Raw genomic sequence first — 22,642 nt, 5'->3', positions numbered from 1 at the left:
TATATCCCACCTATTCACTTAGGAGCTCAGGATGGCAGACATAGTTTGCCCTCTCAGTTTCATCTTCACAACCCTGTGAGGTAGGTTTGGCTGAGAGGCAATGACTGGCCCAAGGTCACCAGGTGAGCTTCATGGCCTTGTGTGGATTTGAACCTTGGTTTTTCCAAGGTCCTAGTCTGACACTTAAACCACACTGCCTCACTGCATCCAAGAGAGCTTGACTATTGCAGGTTTGGCTAGCCAGGTGGGATCTGCCATTTCCCAACACCTCGAGTAGATGAGACCTGTGTGTGTGTGTTCCCTGCAGCCTGCAAATTCTCCACCTGGGTGACTCAGGCTGCTGTGTTCCTTGCTTTAGCACACCTGTCCCTGGCTCCTTCCGATTCTGCAATCCAGAGGATTGCAGCAATTTCCAAGCCATCATATCCTGTTTAATCATCGCTCTGGACTCTGCAACCAGCCTCTCTCCCATGACTAGGGACAAGGGCTGCTTTTAATGGGCCTGTGTGGGTGGCATCTGCATGACTCACTCTGGCTAGTCCACCCTTGCCCACAGCCAGACACAAACAGATGCAGCAAACGTGGAGGGAAGTGACTCAAACTTTTGGCGGCCAAGGAGCCTCATTTTGGAAATGAAGTTGGAAATCGCCTTGAGGCAGTGGCGTGTGATCGGGAGAGCAACCTGTTAACAAGCCAAGCCTAACGTGAACGGTGAGTCTACAACTCCAAAGGAGAATTTGGGGCAGGATTTGGGTCAGCTTGATCTCTAAAATGGGTTACACTGATACACTGTTCTTAAAAAGACACCCCTGGACGTAGCCGATTCCCATGGCAAGCATAAAGTTATTGGGGGCTGTATCTCTACTTTTGTGTTATGCGAGCCCACCATTTGTGACTGGTGCCCCCAGTGGTCCAAAAAGGTTGGCAACTCCTGATATATGGCACTAGTCCTCAGTCCTAGGACACACTTTCAACCCAAAGTTCTACAAGGGCCCTACTTTTGATTTTTTTACACCATATATATTGTTACTGTGGGAATGTTGCTGCTGTGACCCAGGAGTTGAAGAATACAGAATTCATCTAGCAAGTGGAGCTTTTTGCTGCAAGTTAAGGGTTAATATTGATACATGGAGCCACATGACTTGCTCATTTTCCTTCCTGTACTTGTTAAAAAGTAGGAAAGAAACATAATATGAATAAATCTATTGAATTTTCACAGAGTATGGGAGGTACATAATGGGTTGCTATAACTGAATCCATGTCTGAGATTGGCTTAATTTCAGCAATAACTCTCAGGTGAAAGTCTTGCAACCTGTTGGTGTGGACCCCACTAGTATAGGTAATTGTCCAATTGCCTGGCAGTGTGTTAATGGAGAAAAGATTAACCGCTAATATGTCTCAACCTTATTGTCCCTCTAGGGCTAACTCATGGTGTTCCCTGTTGAATAGATAGAAAACTGCAGAAACTGTAATGCTGTTACTCTTGGTGGAAGGAAAATTGAGGTAATTTTTACCTTGAACGTTTTTTTTTTAATAGACCATGAATATTTTTCTTCAAAACATGGTGCGAGCAAGTTCACAATCTAATTGACAGAAGAGCCTATTCTGCCTCAGTTTGTGGGCTATGTTTTAGCTCTGAATTGCTTGACTTTTTTTGCTCTACAGTGGTACCTTGGTTTACAACCATAATCCGTTCCGGAGGTCCGTTTGTAAACCAAAACAGGTTGTATAACCCAAGGCGCGCTTTCCCCAATGGGGCCTCTCCCCCCAAATTTGTTCGTAATCCAAAAAAAGGTTGCAAATCGGGACACGCATTTCCAGGTTTGATGTGGTTGTAATCCAAAACGAATGCAAACCAAGACATATGCAAACCAAGGTATCACTGTATTTAAATCAGGTATCACATTTGTGGTTCTAAAATTTTGCTTTTTGTCTTTCTGGTTTTCCAAACACTGCCTCCTCTCAATGGTGAGCTTGGGTCAGCTCTAGGTAAAATCTCCTATGTGAGTTCATTCATTTTAAGAAGCTGGTGATTAGCTGAACTTTCAAAAGGGGAGTGGGGTGAGTAGTTGGGGGAGGGGGGTTGCCAGCTGGAGTTAGGCAAGAGTGAGGGACTCTCTCTCTCTCTCTCTCTCTGTGTGTGTGTGTGTGTGTGTGTGTGTGTGTGTGTGTGTGGAGTAGAGATCAAACTAGTGGAGGAGAATAAAGACATTGCAGTAGAAAATAATATATCAGGCATCCACTACCAATTACGATCCATTTTGAATGGGCACACCCTGGGTTGGGAATGAGTGAGCAGACTAGGAAATCATACAAGTGTTGCCTGCAGTGTAGGAGGAATGGCCGTAGTTTTGCATGCAGAAGGCCCCAGGTGGTCTCTAGGCAGGGCAAGACTTTGGTGTGAAAGTCGAACTATTGCCAGTCACATGTCAATGGAACTGAGCTTGGTGGCCCAATGGTCTGACTAAACACCATGACACTTCCTAGTTTCCTCTATTGCACCAATAGGAATTCAGCCAAGCAGCCTTCCCCCAACCCGGTGTCCTCCAGATGTTTTGGATGGCAGTGTGACCCTTTAAAAAAAAAAGTATGTGCCAGAAAAGCTGTGTGTTCAACAGCTTGGCGTAAGAAAACCCTTGTAAATTTCTTTTTGGTAGTGCTCTTACAATCTGTGATGGGTCAGGACAGCTGGGTGGGTGAAGACATCAAAGAGGCTACCCTGATGAGAGATGCTCTAGATAGCTGAACAGAAAGAGCCTGGTTGCCTGTGATTTTCGTTCAGTCCCTTCACAGCAGCTGTACCTTGCCATGGCTTTCTCAGAACTTCAGTGGCTGGAACAAAAGGTTAGATTTTCCTGCAGAGCTTTTTGCAGAGGGTTAGGCTGACCTCTGCTGGTGGGAAGGGTTCCTAGCTTGTGCCATAAACTTCACCACTTGCTTTGTTTTTTCTTTAGTCTTGTTTTCTTTCATAGAATTTTAGACCATGAGGCTCATCTAGTCCAACCCCCTGCAATGCAGGAATCTTTTGTCCAATGTGGGGCTCGAACCCACGACCCTGAGATTAAGAGTCTCATGCTCTACCAACTGAACTATCAAGAGTTTTCAAGAGTGAAATCTCTAAACGGCCTATATGGCTGCACTGAAGAGCAAAGCCAGACCATCTTCATTTTTGGCCCCCTCCAGCTTTGCACCTGCACCACACGAATAACCTCACTTGGCCCTTCCAGGTTCCTCCTGCTGTCCCAGAAATGGGACTTGCTGGTGGATGGCTCAATTTGGACATCATCTCCTTTTCTTCCCTATTGCCAATCTTTAGTATAAATGGTTGAGAGCATATAACGCATCAACCTTCTCCTTCCATGCCTAGTCCTGAGCAATCTCAAGCCTTGGGGACCTTTTGGGCATTTGTATTGCACTCCTTAACTTCAGGCTCAGAGCACAGGCTCTGAAATGCCCTTCCCAGGGAGTCCCGCCAGGCCCTCACCCTCCTTCTGCCAACAGGTAAAGAGCACTGGATTTACATGGGTCTTTGCTTGCATTTTAGTCATCACTCGTTTTTCTTAATTGGCGGCCGGCTTCATTTATGGGCTTTGCCTGCTCTGCTTTTGGCTTGTAGATTGCCACTTGCCTTAACGTATGTGTTTTATTGTGGGTGTGAGCTGCTATTTGCACCAAGAGGAGAGGTGGGAGGAAACCTGAATAAATAAATAAAAATAATCTTGAGCTGTTCCTCCATACCCATTTTCCCCTCTTCAATAACAAGGGCTGAACATTTCCAAAATCCTCTGCGCGAGAAAGGCAAATGCTGCTATTCACCCCATTTCTTCAAGCCTTGTTTTATCTGTTAACAGTATTGCATGGAAAGGTGCTTACGTTAAATCCATGTGTAAGTCACAGCATGTTCATATTTTGCAAAGGTGCAGATGGCGGAGAGCATTGTAAGCTCAGCACACACAACTGCTAACAAATTTCATCTTCAACGCTTATGTGTACCTTTTTTAAATGTGCCAAAGCAACCTTTTAGATTATGTGAAAATGACACAGAAACTGCAGTGGAAACAAATGACTCAACAGCAGACCTAGCCTCCCCTTTCAAGCGCTGCCAGAGCCCCATTTCTTCCAAGCCACCCACACAAAGGAGGCACAATGCACCCAGGTGATGTAGCCAAGGAAACAGTGCCTTTATTCTGTAAGATTTAAACAAGAAGTGACTTGAGATCCGGCAACAAAATCCAGGAGCGCAGAGCTGGCCCTGTTGCCCCTCCTCCCTGCCCCCCTCCTCCTCCAACAACTTGCTTCTGAGGAAGAGGCTGGCAGGAAGAAGGGGCAAAGAGGCAGGCCCCTTGCCCGCCCGCTCAAAGCAGGGGACACTCCTGGAAGGAGCGCACCTTCGGGATCTGGCTTCCCCAGAGTTCCAGATGCAGGGAGATGGTGGTGGAGTTTGCTCCCCACACTATGCGTTCTCAGAACAGAACATGGCTAGGGAGTGTGTCCCCCTCCCGACTGCCCCATTATCGCCCCTGCAAGGGGTCCAAGCACAAGTGGGAAGGGGGTTAAACATACAGGATGAGTGTGTATACATTATATATATATTCATATTTATAGAGTCACTTTGCAGTGCTTCTCAAAGGTTCAGCACTGCCAGGAGCTAATGCCGCAAGGCAGGCAGCCCCCTCCCCTGTCACAAGCAGGAGACTCCAAAGGTGGAGCCCTGGGAGCCTAATTCCAATTCCACTTAAAAGCCTCTGGCCAGAAACAGAACCCAGATGGGCCCTGGCTCCCAAACATTTATCCCCGGCTGGTTTTGAGACCTGCCTCCCCACACCCAAGAAGGGAGAGAGGAGGCGCTTGGGAGACAGCAACTAAATCTAACACAGGAGGTTGAGGTGGGCATTATTCACCCACCCTCCCCACCGCCCAGGCAAAGCCACCAACGTGATCAGAAAATAAAAGAGGAGAGGCTCGAGGGGAACCATGTGCCCCTCCCTTCTGCCAGAGGCAGAACCTGTCCAGAAGCGACCAGGTAGGCAAGTTAGCCCAGGTGCCCCATCAGTCGTCTATGCAAATCACCTCCCCACTTTTCGCCTCTTTCTTCTCCAGGCTCTCTCCTTCTTTTTCCTTCTTCACAATCACAGGGGGACCGTTGGCTGCAGTTGCACAAGCAGAGAGAGAAAAAGGCAGGGTTAGCTAGAGGAACGACTCAGACATGCAGCTCCCAACTCTTGCCTGGTGCTCCCTCCTGCCCACTGAGAAGGAACAAGAGGAGAAGGGCATACTGGTGGTGAGAGCCATCCCCCGCTATAAGTCGCCACCACTGCATAGCCCACTTCTGACCACAGAAGCTGCTGTTTTGGCTAGCAACCACAAAACACACTTCTTTCCCCGCTCACATGTTCTAATCTTTTTAGAAAGCCACCATCAGCATCAGAAAGGAGAAAAAGAGGCAAAGCCTCAAAATGGTATTGTGCAGGGTGGTGGTGGTGGTGAAATTTAATAAAATCATAAAATGCCAAACGTATTTTGCTGTATACCATTTTTTAGAGGCACTGAAAAAGCAACCAACCATGAAAATCCCTCATCAACTTCCATGTTCTGACATCCTTGAGCCAAGGAGAGAAGCTACGATTGCTGGACTTCCTTCAACACCCATTTATTGACCTTTCTTCCCCCAGACTACCCAGGAATCTTCATTCCTCGATGGGTTTCATTGTTAAGTAGGTATGAGTCTGGTTAGTGACTGGATCAGAGAATGCTATCTAGGGTCCCATGTCAAAGACAGGAATGCCAGAGTATCAAAAATGCTTATTCTGATTTGTTGCTCTAAGGATGTATTTTGGTCCAGGAAGGAGACAACCCCCCCCCCCGCTGGACCCACAACAGTGGGGGTGGGGAGGGTGAACTGTGGTCAGAGATCCTACATGCAGTTTCAATTTGCCCTTGCCTGCTCTTTCCCCACTCACCCACAACCAACCTGTGATGAAGGAGCCAGTTGGCATTTGGCTGTAGTTGGCACCCATAGTGGGGAGCGTTCCGCCAGGGGTGGCACCAAAGGAGCCCCCAAAGCTTGGAGGGGTGGCATAGGGCCCGGGGGGGAAGGCCTGTAAGAAGGGAAGAAGAAAAAAGAAGAGGGAGAGGGCAACTGAACTCCAGCCACAAGGCAGAGAAATGCCACAAGAGAACAGGTGGTAATAATATGTCTGTCTGGAAGGACCATCCCTCCAAGTCTTAAAAGTTTCACAACCTGTTTTATCAGTTGTGTTCCAGGCTGCCTTCACACCAATAGAAGCAAAACCATGTTAGGCCCTGTTGTGCGCTGCCCTCCACCCCACTTCACTAGCCAGTCAGGGGAATGAGAGTGGAGCAGGGAGCGGACAGTTACCGGGGCAGTCTGTGTCTCGTTCCCCTTGCTTGCCAAGCGGCTGAGGATGCTGCGTTCGGACATCTGGAGGCGGGCGGCAATTGGAGGGATGCGAGAGAGCGTGGCTGGCAGGCGCGTTACGTCCGCTTTCATGTCACTGAGAAGCTCCTCAAGCTGGTTCAGCACTGGTAGGAGAGAGAAAGGAGGAGACAGAAGGAGAAAGAGACCGAAATCTGTCAGGGGGGGGGCAGAGCCCAGGTTAACAGGCAACCTCTCCTGGAACCCTAGAACCCCTTGCCAAACCTATCCTGCATTTCACCAAGTTCATGGGGGCTGGGGCAGCGGCGTGAGATTTGCTCCTGAGCCAAGCTCACTCCATGGACACTCCTAAAATGAGCTAGAAGATCTATCCATTATTTCTGTCCACCTGCCATAGAGAAGGGATTTGGCCCACTTGCCAGATTGTTCATCACCAAGCACAGAGGAAATACTCTCCCAAAGGATAGCTACCAGGCACTGGAGACTCTCGGATGAGTCCAAGCAGATGGAGGGAAATGAATGAACCAAGATGGGAGACTAAATGCAAAGGATGCTCACACAGTATTTGGGAGGGTGGGGGACACACCAGAGAAACTCACAGGAAAACAAACCAGATATACTTGAGAAATGTACCAGAGACAGCAAAATATTTAAGAGACACGTGGATGGGGACAAATGTGAACCAGTGCTACTCACAGAATATTTGGTGGAGAAATACACAAGTGATACTTAAAAGTGCATGGAGCCAGGTATCTCAGAAGCGCTCCATGTGAAACTCAAGAGGATTTTATGGGGACTTTAAAAAAAGAAAAGATACATCAAAAGCACTGAATATGATTGTGTAAGAGGATAGTCCGGAGGGCATAATTCCACTGCTACACCGAAAGATACTCAGTGGACTACTCAGCAGTCATGCTTGGGACAGAGAGGGAGAGGGGAAATGTTCAGAAGATAAAAAGATGTTTTGCAGATGTCCAGCAAGCACACAAAGGATTGTTGGCAGATACTCAGAAGATATTTGTGGATACTCCATGGAGAGACCAAAGCAGATACACCAGAGATACACAGAGCAGGATCAAGGAGACAACTGTACACAGCGGCTTTGCTGATCACAACCGCACTTTAATGGATTCAGAATGTGGTACAGAAGGAGGACGCTGCACAGAGGCGTGGGGGGCGGGGTGTAGGGGGTTCACATGGACTGTCCTCTCCGGGCCCTCCTACCCGCCCGCCTCTTACCCTTGTGCAGGACGGCGTTGGCAGGCTTGTTGCCAGCCAGAGATTCCTTGGACAAGTGCTGGTGGCTCTCGGCCAAACACTCCACCTCAGCAAAGCGGGTGTTGAGGGCCATGGCCGGGTGGCTGGGGTCCTGTGTCATGTTCAGGTAGGCGGCTCTCCGCAGCTGCTCTTCAATCACCAGGGCTTGCTCCAGAAGCTGAAGGAAGGAAATGGAGAGAAGGAAAATGAGGTGCTTTGAAAAACTGCCATTTGGCCCAACGTGGCTTTCCTCTCAAGGTAACCAAAACCAGGACTGGGCAATAATTTGCAGATTCTTCAGTACTGATTAGTTTAAACAAATCCAGTTAATTCTGGCTCTTCTAAGCCACAAAGAGGGAAATTAAACTATGCAGAATACTGAAGTACCCCTGAAAGGCTTACACCTCCACTACCCCACTTTAAGGATTTCAGGTTCTCCCCAGGCATTAGATTCAAACTTATTTTCATAACCATAAGGACCAGAAACCTGTTTATAAAAGCTGAGATTATTTTGCACCCCAAAATACATTTGCGATTGTGGAAATATATAATTGTCTGGATATACGCCTGGTTTATTTCAGAAGCCGATGACATCGTCAGATCGGCAACCTCTGGTTACACTGCCAACGTTAACACAGCTTCAACTTTAGCTTCAAAATGCTAAAAGCAAGCTTTTGAATTACATAGACTGCTTTGCCTGAAGTAGTCATTTGACTGCCAACCGTCCCCAAGCCCTTGATTCTACTCTCTGGTCCCATCAATTCATCCACACCTTGAATCTTCTGGCAAGGAACTTGTTCTTCATCTCCAAAAAGTTCCCCTTGTTGGCTTCGGTCTTAAAGGGCTCATTGATGATGGCGAACTGGTTGTCATTCTGGATATCCTGCCAGCGAGCGTAGCCGTGACTGTAGAGAGGTGCAGGGGCATTAAGGAATCTTCACAGGCCACAGAGAACCCACTGCCACTTCCCAGCAAGGCAGGGGAACAAGGAACTTCCTGGCATGAAGTCACAGTCTACAGCTTATGGTTCTGCATGGTTATCTACCCTGAACCAAGAGGCCATAAAATGCCTTTCCCAGCCCTGAAGCAATGAGAGAAAGTCTGGATCTGCTGTTCCCTGTCAACACACACAGCTCCATAAACATAAAAAAGCATAAAGCAGCAAGAAAAAGTGTTTGAACCTTTGTTTTCCTCAGAAATAAAGGAATGGAGGAGGTGGCAGACTTGGTATGAAATATTAAAAGACACCTGGGGAAGAAGTCCCGTTGAGCCCTGCTGGGCAAAGATGCTTGGGATCACGGCATGATTAGGAGAAAACCTTTTGGGCAGGTGACTGCCTATGGAATGTTTCCTTTCAAGGCTAGAAGGAGAAGATGCTGGGTCCTAATGCCTGCTCGGCAATGGTTGGGTAATCCTCCAGGAGCAGCAGGGCAGCCCCTGAGCAGCTGCTAGGCTCTTCTCCCATGCTAGGACTCTTTTTCTCCACTGTCAGCAGCATTCAAGAAGGGGAAACACTGAAGTCATGTTTGCTATACAGAATGCCAGCAGCGGACATTCCTAGCACAGAGAACAGTCGCTGGGTCTTATCCCTGCTCTAGACAGCTGTTCAGAAGGTGCCAAATCTCCCTTTGAATCAGCCAGTGGTCAATACTGGAGGAGAGTGCCATAACCAAGCCCACTCCCAGGTTAGGCACTAATCCTATATTTCTGTTACTCGCCTCTCTGTACTGCCACATCTCTCGCCAAGGGCTGCACCTTTCGCTGAGGAAGAGCTCAAGTAGGGGTTTCCTGGAAAAGAGTTAAGAGCCTCGGACATAAGATCTCCAGGTTGATGGACTTTATGGAATTGACGGAAAGGACTGGCAGAATCCGAAACCAGGGAGAGGAGTTGATGGAAGAAGATTGGAAAATTTAAAGTTTAAATATAGAAGTATCGCAAAATTAATGAGTGATAGAAAAATGGTGGATTGATATTTTATGGATTTAGCAGAAATGTTATAAGGGGTTAAGTATATATAAGTATTTTAGTTTTAATGTTAAAATAAGGTTAAAAAAATATGTTATTTATAATATGATAAAGAATAGAGAAAGATGGAAAGGATTTGCTGAAATAACTAGTAGTAGTGGAATACAAAAAGGGAGGTGAGAGGAGGTCGAGGAAACAAGGGAATGAAAGAAAGAGTATCGAAAAGGGGGGATGTATTTTTTTTAAATTGTTTTTGTTTTGTTTTGTTTTGTTTAGGGTTAGGGTTAGGGAGTGGGTTTTGTTTTGTTTAGTTTAATGTGTTTAGTTTAATGGGTTTAGGTTGTGTTTTGTACTGTTTATATATTGCATTGTATTGTCTTTTTTTTCTTTTTTCTCTCTCTTTTGTTTTTTCTCTTCTGTCTTCTTTCCTTTTAAAAGTAATAAATATTATTTTTTTTAAAAAAACAAGTAGGGGTTTCCAGGAGGTGAGCTTGGCTCTCCTTACTTGCCATGAATCACCACACCCACACCCACACACATACTGCTCTCCTGGGTCAAAGGATACAGGACAATGCCCGCCAGTAGCCAGTAGTCATGTCGGCGGTGCCAGATCTCGTTAAGCTTACTGGAGGAGATGGCGGCTCGCTCCTCGTTCTGCCACAGGGTGTGGAGTTCTGAAGAGAGGGGGTGGGGGGAAGAGATGTCCACAGTCAGTGCTACTCTCAATGAACTCCTGGCAAAATTAAGTTGCTTCTCTTCACAAGGTGACCCAGCTGGCACCCAACGTTTCAAACAGTACAAGTTACTTCCACACTAAGTGACCTAGTTCACACATTATCCACTTAAGGGAGAGAGCTTCTTTCCCTAGTTGGCCCAAACAAGGGAGGGGGCCGCTCTCTACACACCTACACACACACACATACACACTTGCCAGGTCACTCTCTATCCCAGCACAGGCTCATCTCCACATTGTGGGTCTGCACCCGAAGCCACAACATACCCGTGAAGCCACCGTCGGCTATGTTGAACATGAATCGGGGCTTCTCGGTCTTCTCCTCCTTCTTGCCATTGTTCCGGTTTTCATCTTTGATGCTGCTAGCTTTGGGCTCTTTTCCAGGCTCCCTCTCGGCTTTTGCCTCTTCTTTTAAGAGGGAAGGTGAGAAGAGGGAGGTGAAAGAGGCCATCAAGCCCTGAATTCTCCATCCCGCTTCTGTGTCCCTCTCCCAGGCTTCCCGCTGGAGGGGGCTGGCAAAATTCTACATTAGCCACACCCTCAAATCTAAGGCCTGCTTCCCTCCCTCAAGACCATGTGGAGTCACCCTGCACATGTCAGCCAATTTCTGGAGTGGGAAGGGGGATCAGAGACTGGTGGTCTTTGTCCTTTCCCAAACAGGACCTTCAAATCCTGCCATCGGGCCATTCCCAGAAACCAGGACAAGGCAAAATGTGGGGAGGGGGAATTAAAAACTGGAAAGTATCACATGACCCCTTCCCAGTGAGAGTCCTAAACTGCACATTTCCCCCAACTTGCCTAACCCCTGGATCGTGACACAGATTCAGCTCTAGGTTGCAAAGGGCTTTAGTTCAAGCCCTGCGACCACATATGGGTTCATCCCTCTACACTTCTGCCTCATAAAGCCCATGTTACCTTTCTTCACTTCTTGTGCCTCTCCATCAGCCTTTTCCTTACTCTCATCACTCTCTGTGGGTTTCTCATCTGCCACGAGTTTTTCGGGATCAGCATCTGGAACTTTGGAAAGTGCAGGGAAAATGTGAGGTATGGGGGTGTCACTTGGAGTATCTGATGTCATACAGTGCTGTGTAGGATCTTCACTATACTGTAATCTGTTACCATTTCCCCCCAAAAGGAACAGCCAAAGCTTCTTGCCCTCTTTGAAAACAGAACATTGGTTGCTTATCATGACACATGTAGGGGGGTGTCCCATAGAACAATGGACACTACCTCCGCAACAATACTACACACCATCCAGAGAAGATACAAGCAAGGTAGAGGTTTGGTTGGAGCTCCCACTGATGACAAGCCCTTCTCAGGTCCACATTCCTTGACAGTAAAGAGCAGGTGAAGATCCTTGAGGCACATTTGCACCTTCTTTTATTACTCAAATGCATTTCCCCTACATTCCCAAAGAAGGACAGTCTTGTGCTCAGATCTAGAACCATTCCCCCTCCATCCCCATCCTTATAAATCTTTACCCAATTTCTCTTTCTCTTCCTTGACTGCGGGCTCGGCTTCTGTCTCCTTCTCCCCAAGTGCTACCAATCCCTCCTGGTCGGGCTTCTTGGACGACTCCATTTCCGCTTTTTCCCCTGAGAAGGTGGCAGAAGTGGGCTGCTCGGGGGCTGAAGGCTGAGAAATGCAAAATAAAAACCATTTTCCACCACCCTTTGAGCTAGTGATACATTGCTAGGAACTCCACACAGCAGGGAAGTGAATTAGAGATGATGTAGCGCTACTAAAGGGGATTGTGTGGTTGAAGTTTCACTGTCTGCAAGTGGAGCTACTGCTTAACAGTGGAATCTTCATGCTGTTTCTAAAGGCCAGAAGCCTTTAATATCAAAACTAGTGGGAAGAAGAGAGCAGGGCACATCCACAGAATGTTTGGCTGTTGCCTTCAGTAGCAACAATGCTGGTAATTTCCCCAGGAGCACTGCTTTTGAAAACATTCCCAAAATATCTCCCCCCACAAGGTACACCAAACCAGGCAGCTCTATTGCCTGGAGGACCACCTGAAAGAACCCCTCCCTTGCACAAACACAAACCTCAACCTCCATTTTCTCGCCACCCTTGGCTTCTTTCTCCGGCTTCTCATCTTTGGCTTCTGGGTCCTCCTTTTCTGCCAGGGTTGCCCCATCTCCTTTGTCACTGGGAGCCGGGGTAGCTGGTGGGATGGACACCAAGGTAACAGTCAGTCATCCTCTCCTTCTTCAAAAACACATTTGCGCTATAATCCTGTACACCTTAGGACCAATCCAAAGCCAAGATAAACTGCAGCCATTCAAATCCACATGACGCTTATCATTTTAACAAACCAAGTTTTTATCTAACGTATGCTAGCATTAATACAGCCACCTTCTTAAACTGAATCTGGTTTCATTTACAGTGGTGCCTCGCAAGACGAAATTAATCCGTTCCACGAGTCTCTTCGTCTAGCGGTTTTTTCATCTTGCGAAGCAAGCCCGTTGACGGCTTAGCGGATTCGCGCTATTAGCGGCTTTTAGCGGCTTAGCGGATAAGCAGATAAGCGGCTTAGAAAAAGGGGGGGGGAAACAGCAGGAACTCGCAAGACATTTTCGTCTTGCGAAGCAAGCCCATAAGAAATTCGTTTTGCGAAGCACCTCCAAAACGGAAAACCCTTTCGTCTAGTGGGTTTTCCGTCTTGCGAGGCATTCATCTTGCGGGGCACCACTGTACACCGGTATCAATGTAAAGTGACTTCGTCTTAGACCCAGGGACAAAATTCTAAGCTCTTTTGAGAATGATATCTATTTGGAATGAATAAATGTAGCCAGCCCCAATGCTCAGAGATATGGCAGGATAGACATCCTAAGAGACTAGCAACATGAAGGAAAATACCTTCACCTACTGGCCAGATTCTGAACCCATTAGGAGGGTCTCTGGCCTCTTGGTTGGAAGTGATTTGGAGTTCCTCCCACCCCCCACCAAGAGATGCTCCAGGGGGCATACCTGGCTTGGAGGTGCAGGGGGTATTGGTGCAGCTGGGGTCTGGGGTGGTGGTGGAGGTTTTGATGGTGGGAGACGAAGCTCGGGATGACTTTTTGGAGTCAGCGCTAGGGTCAGGCATCAATTCAGGCATGCTCCAGCGACCATTAATGTGTTCAAACTCTTGCACCTGCCATATAAAAAGATATGCAGCCCACTGTGAGCAAAGACATTTTAGCTGTGTTAGATAAGGGCTGCAAGAACAAGCCCAACAGTAGAAATATTGAGGAAGGGAGGAGGATCCCATGGACTCAGTCAGGCTCTCATAGAAGAGATTCTGCAGTCAAGATGTTTCCAAACAGAAAAAAACCCACAACAAAATACTGGCATTCCCATTCATTGCCTTTAAAAAATCATGCTAATAGCCTAAAAGCAGACAAAAACTGTGGTTCGGTCTCATGGCATTTAAGTATCTCACTTTTGTATGATGAGAATTTTAAAATTCAAAGAGATGCTGAAGACTTGAAAATAATAAGGGTACTACTTACTTACTTACTTTATCAAACCTTTATTAGGCATTATGGAAATAAAACCTTAAAAGAGAAAATAACATATAAAAGCCTTAAAATATATATAAAAAGGCAGCAGTTTGCTAAATGCATATATATATATACATATAGAGTCAGTGGTTTTCCTTGTTAACCTGCTCCTTGGAGGACTGCTACCAAAAACTCGGCTACCCCCGCCGTTACCCTTTGGTCAACGTCGGATAGGTAGAATCCCACACATTCACCTTGCTGCGGTTCCAGACCACCCAAAAGAGGGGACAGCACGCGTTGACGGAGCGTACTGTACAATGGGCAATGAAGGAGAATATGCTCTACAGTGTCCGGGACATTCATAGAGCATCTGCAGAGTCTCTTGTTTCTAGGAATGTTTTGATATCTTCCCCTGACAAATGCTGAGGGAAAAACATTCAAACGGGCCAGCATAAAAGCCCTACGTTGGGCTGGGATTATTAGTTTAGTGACGTAATTGGCTCTGCTATCTAAGATATTTAATTCATAGAATATGGGGGAGCAAATTTTGTTTACAGCTGCCATAATATTTTGTCTCTCGACATCCTTTAGTCTAGTTAGGATATTATGGGAAATATATTGCTCATTAGAATTGTACAGGGGCTCCAGCTCGATGCCTAAAGATTCAATCTTTTTTTCGAGGTGCTGATACCATCTTGATTTATAGGAGTCTTTGAGCAAATCAGCGAGCAGACTTGATGGAGGGCAGCGAAAGTGGCAGCGTAACCAATACTTTATTGAGGTGGACCATGCCCAATATTCCATTGTGTGTATGCCTATTTCTGCACACATTGTTTCATATTTGATCGTAGCTGGGAGTCCAAGAATACGTCTCAGAAAGCTAGAGTGAATCTTTTTTAAATCATTGTTATATGCTTGGACCCATAGCGGGATTCCATAAAATATCTGGGATTGCACTTTTGTTTGAAATATCTGATTTGCCGCAGGAATAAATTGATTACCTTTCTGATAATGAAAACGGGCAACTGCTGATGAGATGCACTTTGCCTGTTTTATGGCATTTGTGCGATGGGTTGCCCACCCTAAATTGCTCTGGAATAAGATTCCCAGATACCTATAGATTTTCACTTGTTGGATTTCTTGCCCTCTTATTTTCCATTTCTCTAATTTCCAACCATTCGAGAAGACCAAAATTTTTGTCTTCTCATAGTTTATAGAGAGTTTGTTACATTCGCAATAGAGGATCAGTGAAGATATAAGACGTTTCAGACCCAAGCTCGTTAAGGATAGTAGGACAGCATCGTCTGCATATAGTAAGAGAGGAACTGGTTTCTGATTAAGTTTAGGGGCATGTGATTCTATTTTTTGAAGGTAATCTGGCAAGTCTGATAAAAATAAATTAAATAGAAAGGGGGCAAGAATACACCCTTGTTTTACCCCTTTCGAGATTGGGATGTCTGATGAAAGGTGACCTTTGATGTTAAGTTTGACTTGACAGGTATTGGAAGAGTGTAGATTTTGCATTAGAATCAATAGGCGCTGATCAATTTTTAATTCTGCGAGTTTCCTCCACAACTTTGGGCGGTCAATTGAGTCGAATGCACCACGAAAATCTACAAAAGCAGCGTATATCTTAGATTGCCTTTGGAATCTGTATTTTTCAACCAGATGCATAAGTATAAGACAGTGGTCTAGTGTGGAGCAACCTTTGGAGAAACCTATTTGTTCTTTCCCTGGTAAATTTAGATTTTTCATCCAGGTAAGGAGTTTAGATAAGAGGTGCTTAGCGTAGATTTTCCCTATCACTGATAGAAGGCTTATCGGTCTATAATTCCTTGGTTCTTTTGGGTCGCCATTTTTAAAGATTGGAATAATTATTGATCTTAGCCATGTCTCAGGTATGATCCCATATTTATCTATAAGCGTAAACAGTTGGGCTAAGGGTTCTGCCCACCAATCTATATAGGTCTTAAATAATTCTATTGGTAGACCGTCTGGCCCAGGAGATTTCCCCGATTTGAGATTTTTAACTATCTCTCTAATTTCCTCTTCCTCTACCCTTGGCCACTCCTGGAGTTTAATAATTTTATTTTTAGTGGTTTCATTTAAGGGTACTACTACTTCCCAGGCTATTGAATGGGAAGTCTATATTTGAGGTAAGGTAATAATAGCATATGCTTTTTATAAGAGACGGACTAGAATTTCTCAAGAAGAGAATTTGGAGAAAATAGTGAATTGTCTTTTAAGCATCCTGTTCTTCAAACTGAAGGTTGCAATGCACATAATATTAACTATATTATGCTAGAGATGAATTTGCACTGGCTTATTTGCACCAGAGCTATGGGGATTGTGGAGAGAGGATGGCTAAAATATTGGCTTGTTATTTAAAGCAAAAAGAAGAAAGTTGGAATTTACCTGGTTAATGGTGAACAAGAAAACCACGATACTCAAGAACACTTCCTTTTCCTTTAGAGGAAAGAAGCCCACGCATAATATTTTCTTAAGGGAACTGGCTGATTTCCCTTTACTCACCTGCCTTTACTACCCTTGATGGTGAGATTCCCTACCTTTTTCTTCACCAGAGACATGACACCTATCCGTGTCAGGACCTGCTGCCTCGAGAGACCTTCCCTGGGCACCCCATCGGCAAATGTCTCAGAACCGTCAGCCCCAGGCTCGCAGAGGTGTCTCATGAATAGTGAGACGTATGCCCTGAAGAAATATAAAATCCAACAGGCTGAATGAGAATTTATGCAAGGGGGGGGGGAGCACCAAAGTTAAGATCCTGATACATTTCCCCATGGATGCTCAGGGGACAGAGCAACTCCCCTATGAAGAAAGGTTACAACAGATAAAACAAATATCTGAAGTGGTGTCAAATGGAAGATGGAGCAAACTTGCTTTCTGCTGCTGCAGAGGGCAGGACCCAAACCATGGATTTAAATGAGAAAGGATATTCAGACTAAATATTAGGAAGAACTTCCTGATAGTAGGAGTTGTTTGGCAGTGGACTGGAATACCAGGGAAGGTGCTGGAGTCTCCTTATTGGAAATTTTAAAATGGAGGTTAGAAGGCCATCTGAAATAGATTTTTTTAGCTGTGATAGCAGGGTGTTGGACGATGACACTTGTGGTCCCATTCTATGGTTCTACAAACATCTGGGGCTTTTTAGTTTCGAAAAAAAGCAAGTAGGGGGTGATAAATTTGTATGAAATTATGCAATATATGGAGAAGCGCTTTTGCTTCACCCCCATAATCAGTGGGATTATCCAATGAAAATGAATGGAAGGCGAGTCCTTCACAAAGTGCCTATAGAAAGAAAATGTGCCAATGGCTGCCAATTTGGACAACTTTAAAGGCAGTTATCAATAGCTGTATGCTTCTTCCTGGATCAGAGGCAGCCTGCCTCCAATACCCATTGCTGGCAATCCTGGGCAGGAGAGAGTGACTGCACTCATGGCCTGCTTGTAGACTTCCCCCGCTTGGGGCAACTGGCTGGCAACTGTGGGGGGGGGCGATGCTGGACTATATGGACCTTTGATCCGATTGAGCTGGTTTCCTCTTATCCTCTGCATTTGGTGAGCTGCTGTGAACAGAATTATTTGGGTTTAAAGCAGGAGGAGCTTGCTTTGCGGCAGTGGATGGCACCTTACCATCTTTTGAAATAGGCTGCTGTCCATCTGCAAAAGCCAGCTCTTAACCAGTGACTAGATTGCAGTGATGTCACAGACCTCTAGTGACTTTGTTTCCAGAAACAATAGCACCCAAACCATGAGATGAGAGGGAGAGGAGGAAACAGAAAGGAATAGAAATACTGAATGTGGACCTGCACCCAAACACCCCACCTGTGACAAAGACCCACACATTTGCCATCAGATTTTCTTCCCTTGTCTTCACTCTGTGAGCACATAGCTCTGTAACTGTGGGTCAGCTTGGTAGATGCCAGAGCTTGGGCTCTCCAATGCACCCAGCCACAGACCCCCTTTGCTGAGGGACTGCTCTGGGTCTGCATGAGGGAGGGGAGGGTCATCTCTACCCCTCACACTCCAGGAAACACAGACCCAAAAATGGTTTGGAGGGTTTGTCAGATGAGTAAGAACCACCATCACTTGGCAAATAGCGTCCTAGGGCTAATCTGTCCACCCTGTTCCAAGGGTACAGGGTCAGTACAGGCTATACCTGAAAATGCCAAATCTGGCACTTGAACAAATTAGACTGAAAACTGCTTTCCTTGCATTTGCTTATTTTGTATGAGACGTTCCAGTTGTTCATACTAGCAGGGGGAGTGCTGAAGATGGGCCTCCCTTGAGCTCTGGAGGTTTTAGCAGGCATTGCTGGTATGCAGCCAAGCTTATCTTTATGGCCAGAATGTCTAGAAAGAGTCTGCTTTTTTTCTTTTAATGAAAATAAGTATCTTGAGATGCTGTGTGTTTGTGCTTGCACAGTAGGACTGTGACGTGTAGACAACCCTGGTTATAGCTGCTTTGCAGGAGGATCCTCAAAACTTGTTAATCAGGAGGCAGGATGAACCCTTCTTCCCCCTGGGAAGTGGAATGTCGCAGGACGCCAATCTCACACAAGACACCTACTTAAATTCTTTCTCCGTCTTGCCCCGCAAGTCCCGGACCAGCCACTGGGAGGTGAAGGCATCTTGTGGAGGCATGCCCCAGCGCATGACGGCATTCAGGAAGGCCTTTCGCTGGCGGGTGTTGAACCCGAGCACCTGAAGGAAGGTGGCACAAAAGCCAGGGTCATCCCCAAAGCGTCACTAATATGGCTACTGCTAGGGTCCCCCTAACTCTTCTAGGAAACCTAGGAAACTAGCCACTTGCCCACAGAGCGTAACCTTTGCCAAATTGCCCACCACTCAAGCTGTACCACAACACATAGATTTTGTAAACCGCTTTGATGTTTGTTTGCTTGTTTGTTTTTACAATCAAGCAGTGCATAAATTTAATGAAATAAAAAATAAATAACGCTTAAGCCAAAGCAGAGGGACGCGGGTGGCGCTGTGGGTTAAACCACAGAGCCTAGGGTCAGCGGTTCAAATCCCCATGACAGGGTGACCTCCCGTTGCTCGGTCCCTGCTCCTGCCAACCTAACAGTTCTAAAGCACGTCAAAGCGCAAGTAGATAAATAGGTACTGCTCCAGTGGGAAGGTAAATGGCGTTTCCGTGTGCTACTCTGGTTTGCCAGAAGTGGCTCTGTCATGCTGGCTACATGACCCAGAAGCTGTACGCCGGCTCCCTTGGCCAATAAAGTGAGATGAGCGCCACAACCCCAGAGTCAGTCATGATTGGACCTAATGGTCAGGGGTCCCTTTACCTTTAAGCCAAAGCACTGCTCCTTTTCCAGTACCCCTTTCCGGTCCAGTACCCCTTTCCCTCCTACTCCACAGTTCAAATGGTTGTTGGGGAAGTGGACCTGTCCCATCCATGTTTCCCCTCCCACCACTCAAAAGCCATCCTGCAAGGCCGTCCTCTCACCTCAATGTTCCCACCAACTCGTGCCAGAAGCGGGGGGAGAGGCTTGTCCTTCTCGTTCCGGAGCTGCCGTCTGGACTGTCGGCGACCTTGGCACGCAGAGCGAGAGACAGAGGCTTACAATCACATCCCTCCACTGCTCTAGTATTGCTGAGGCATGGCCAGGTGCCCAGAAAGCCTCTCCTGGCTTGGCAGGCAGGACACGGAGCAGGTCCCACCAAAGTCCCTTGTGCTGGCCTGCCCAAGGCCACACACTCATTTGGCCCGGGAAAGCCAGGAAGAGAATGCAGCCCTCCTCCTGGCATGCCAAGAGGGAGGGAGGGCTGGCTGGCCGAGATCCCAGAAAGACATGTGCAGCAGGCTGCCGTGATAGAAAGCAACCTCCCATCACACAGAGGAAGGCAGGCCACCAGGAAAGAACAAGTCCCACGGGGTTTGTTAGGTGCAATACAAGGCAGCGTAGGTCAAGAATCAGTAACACAAAAACGCGCATGTACACACAGTTCACAGCCCTGATGGAATGCTGCACAAGAGCAAACCTTTGTTCCCAACCAGCCATATAGATTTGTTCCCTCTCTTTGCTTGGCAGGAGCTCACAAGCTGTGGATTGAGCATGGAAAGAGGGAGGATCCCTCCCCTGGGCCGAGAGTTGGACTATTACACAGTCTTCAGGCTCCTTTCAGGGCACACCACATGCAGGAGAGGAAGGAAAAACAAGCCCTCACCTTCTGGCCTTTCGTCAAAGTCTTCGTCCTCCTCTTCAGAGCCCACTGAGTACTCGGACTGATTGTCTGAAACAGCATCAGGCCAGTTTGCAAGCAGTACAAGGTTCTTGCTTTTTCAGCGCTTCTTGCCCCCTCCCATAAACCCCACATCACCAGACGATCACTTCCATGCAAAGTGCTGGAGAGGAGGTTGCTGGAACACAAACACCAACCCCCTTTTTTGGAAGCTGAAAATCGCTTAAGACACCAGTGACCAAATATATGACCAGGTTGGTTTTCAGGGGGGCATGTTAGTCTAGATTTCCTTCCACTGCATGATGGGAGAAGCAGTCCTACCTCCATGTCTTGCCCCAAAAAAACCACAGTCCTCACGCACTTTCAGCAGATGGAATCCGGTAAAACCTTACACAACGCAAAGGAGATGCAGTTCTGGCTCTGTCCCCCCCCCCCAACCTCAATCAGGAATACTTCCTGAGGTCTAGCCACTCCAAGTATGCATAAAATCACTCCCCCCCCCCCGCCGCATTTGCAGGTTTCAAATTACAAGAGAATGTTGGGGGGGGAGAGGTCAGGATAGGGTCCCTAAAATCTGGGGCCATTTTGTTCAGAGATAGGTTCAGTAGCCCATAGAGTGCCAGGTGGCCACTCCTATCCTCGCAAGGGGACCCCGAAATGCTGACCTTGGTCCTCTTGAGCCGCATCATTGTAGTTGACCTGTTTGCGCACACGCTTCCCTTTTCCTAGGTTGCGAGCCAAGTCCTCCTGCTGCTGCTCATAATGGTGCCGCAACAGCTTCTCCCAGTAGTCAGGGTCCACATTCTCCTCTTGTTTGATGATCTCCCGCTCAATCTCTTCAATCTGAGGCAGCAAAGAGAAGGTCGGAGTCACTGGGATGCACACGCTAGCACAAAAACAGTCACCCTTGGCAAGCGACCTGGTGGAGCCGCACACGCTGCACCCATTGCTCCATGGCTTCAGGCTCTCATCTGTAAGCCCTGGAGCACAGCCTTGTGGCCTACTGAACCATCAGCCATGATATCACAGCTGCCTTGTCCAACTGACCTTGTCCTCCTCCCGAACCACGTACTGAGCCACTTTGAAGGAGCTGAGGTACTCGTTCATGTTTTGGACGTCTGCATCATCGGTGGCATCCTGGTTACGGTCCAACAGCCGTGCAATGGCTTCGTTGTCATAGTGGATGACACTGCTGTCCTCCTCTTTGTTCTCTCCTGTAGTGAGGTGAGGAGAAGAAAAGGGGGCAAGGGGTAGGAGACTGAGGCTGAGACCTGGGAGATTGCTGCCAAATTCACCACAAAGGTCGCTGCAATTTATGATCAATGGATTTCACCTTCAGCCCAAACCCTGATTCTGCACAGTACACTTTACCCTGCAATGGTTGCAGCAAGAGGTACCTGCATCATTCGACACAGCAAGATCCGCTGGTGTACCAGGTGGCAGGAGAGGCCAAGCGCACTGCTCAGCAGCTCTGTCTGATTAAAAGAATATAGCCTCCTTTGTTCAGCTTCCCAATGTGCAACTGTTATTCCTCTCCTAATATGCATGAAGCTAGACTACTGCAATTAATTCTACTTGGGATAACCCTTGGACATTGCAAACAACTGCCTGCCTCTTGATGCATCACCCACAGCAGCGATCCTCTCACCCTCGTTTTCGTCCTTGAAGAGCTCCTCAGTGCCAAACTTGAGGATGTCATCCAGCTCCTGCTTGGACATGCTGCCCGACTTGGAGCCCAGGCCTGGGCGGACAACCAGGTGAGTCAGCATCATCTTCCGCTTGGCCACCTGCGTAATACGCTCCTCTACAGAGGCCCGTGTCACAAAGCGATAGATCATCACCTTGTTGGCCTGGCCAATGCGATGAGCTCTGCTGAAGGCCTGCAAAATGGGGGGGGGGGTGAAAAACAACCCAAGAAAGTCAGGTAATGATGAAATGGCTTGGGGAGGATTATGGCCCTTAAGTCCTGCTTTGGGTTTCTCACCATAGGAACCAAGATGCTGAACCAGATAGGCTTTTGAGCTAATTGATCTGGGCTCTTCTTATGCTCCACATCTGGTAAGCTGCTATGGTCAGAAGTATGTGTGCTAAAAACAGGGAGGGAGGGAGGGGGGAAGAACAGGACTGCTTTGCAGCAATGGTTACATCTGAAGATATTTTAGGATAAAGCAGGCTGCTGCCCATCTGTATACTTGTCCCTAGCCATTGGCTGATCTGCAATGATGTCAGAGACCTCTAGTGACTTTGGTTCTAGAAGCGGCCTGCAATAGCACCCAAACCATGAGAAGGCAGGGAAGCGAGGAAATGCAGAGAAAGGGGAATAGAGAGAATTAACCCTGTACATGAAAGAGGCCTGTTGGAAAACTCATTGCTCCGCATTTGCCATCAGATTTTCTTCCCTTGTCTTCACTCTGCGAGCACATAGGTCTGTAACTGTGGGCCAGCTTGGTAGAAGCCATAGCTTGGGCTCCCCAATGCACCCGGCCACAGCTCCCCTTTGCTGAGGGACTGCTCTGGGTCTGCATGAGGGAGGGGAGGGTCACCTCTACACCTCACACTCCAGGAAACACAGACCCAA

The 22,642-nt window shown here is 47.2% G+C and overlaps 1 protein-coding gene and 1 long non-coding RNA gene across 6 annotated transcripts in view; one reads left to right on the top strand and one right to left on the bottom strand.

Moving 5' to 3' along the window:
* Positions 1–1,665: 1,665 nt before the first annotated feature.
* LOC309326855 overlaps positions 1,666–22,642 on the top strand; it is a 185,557-nt gene continuing 164,580 nt past the window's right edge. Inside the window, exon 1 of the long non-coding RNA XR_014150394.1 lies at positions 1,666–1,723. This is a non-coding gene — a long non-coding RNA (uncharacterized lncRNA). The remainder of the gene's footprint in view (positions 1,724–22,642) is intronic.
* CHD3 (chromodomain helicase DNA binding protein 3) overlaps positions 4,158–22,642 on the bottom strand; it is a 62,408-nt gene continuing 43,923 nt past the window's right edge. For all 5 annotated transcript variants that reach the window (XM_081835583.1, XM_081835582.1, XM_081835581.1 and 2 more), the window contains exons 23-40: positions 21,713–21,944; positions 21,112–21,278; positions 20,730–20,907; positions 20,050–20,115; positions 19,328–19,413; positions 18,431–18,564; positions 16,409–16,553; positions 13,327–13,492; positions 12,402–12,520; positions 11,835–11,988; positions 11,269–11,370; positions 10,621–10,761; positions 10,186–10,294; positions 8,427–8,559; positions 7,637–7,832; positions 6,380–6,543; positions 5,972–6,098; positions 4,158–5,147 (exon numbers count right to left, since the gene is read on the bottom strand). In XM_081835583.1, the coding sequence (XP_081691709.1) occupies positions 5,050–5,147; positions 5,972–6,098; positions 6,380–6,543; positions 7,637–7,832; positions 8,427–8,559; positions 10,186–10,294; positions 10,621–10,761; positions 11,269–11,370; positions 11,835–11,988; positions 12,402–12,520; positions 13,327–13,492; positions 16,409–16,553; positions 18,431–18,564; positions 19,328–19,413; positions 20,050–20,115; positions 20,730–20,907; positions 21,112–21,278; positions 21,713–21,944 (2,517 nt within the window). In that variant the 3' untranslated portion in view covers positions 4,158–5,049. The remainder of the gene's footprint in view (positions 5,148–5,971; positions 6,099–6,379; positions 6,544–7,636; positions 7,833–8,426; positions 8,560–10,185; positions 10,295–10,620; positions 10,762–11,268; positions 11,371–11,834; positions 11,989–12,401; positions 12,521–13,326; positions 13,493–16,408; positions 16,554–18,430; positions 18,565–19,327; positions 19,414–20,049; positions 20,116–20,729; positions 20,908–21,111; positions 21,279–21,712; positions 21,945–22,642) is intronic.

Source organism: Podarcis erhardii (assembly GCF_964252035.2).
Source record: "Podarcis erhardii genome assembly, chromosome: 13".
Lineage (NCBI taxonomy): Eukaryota > Metazoa > Chordata > Lepidosauria > Squamata > Lacertidae > Podarcis > Podarcis erhardii.
Note: the sequence above shows the minus strand (reverse complement) of the source record. Positions and strands in the feature narration are given on the sequence as shown.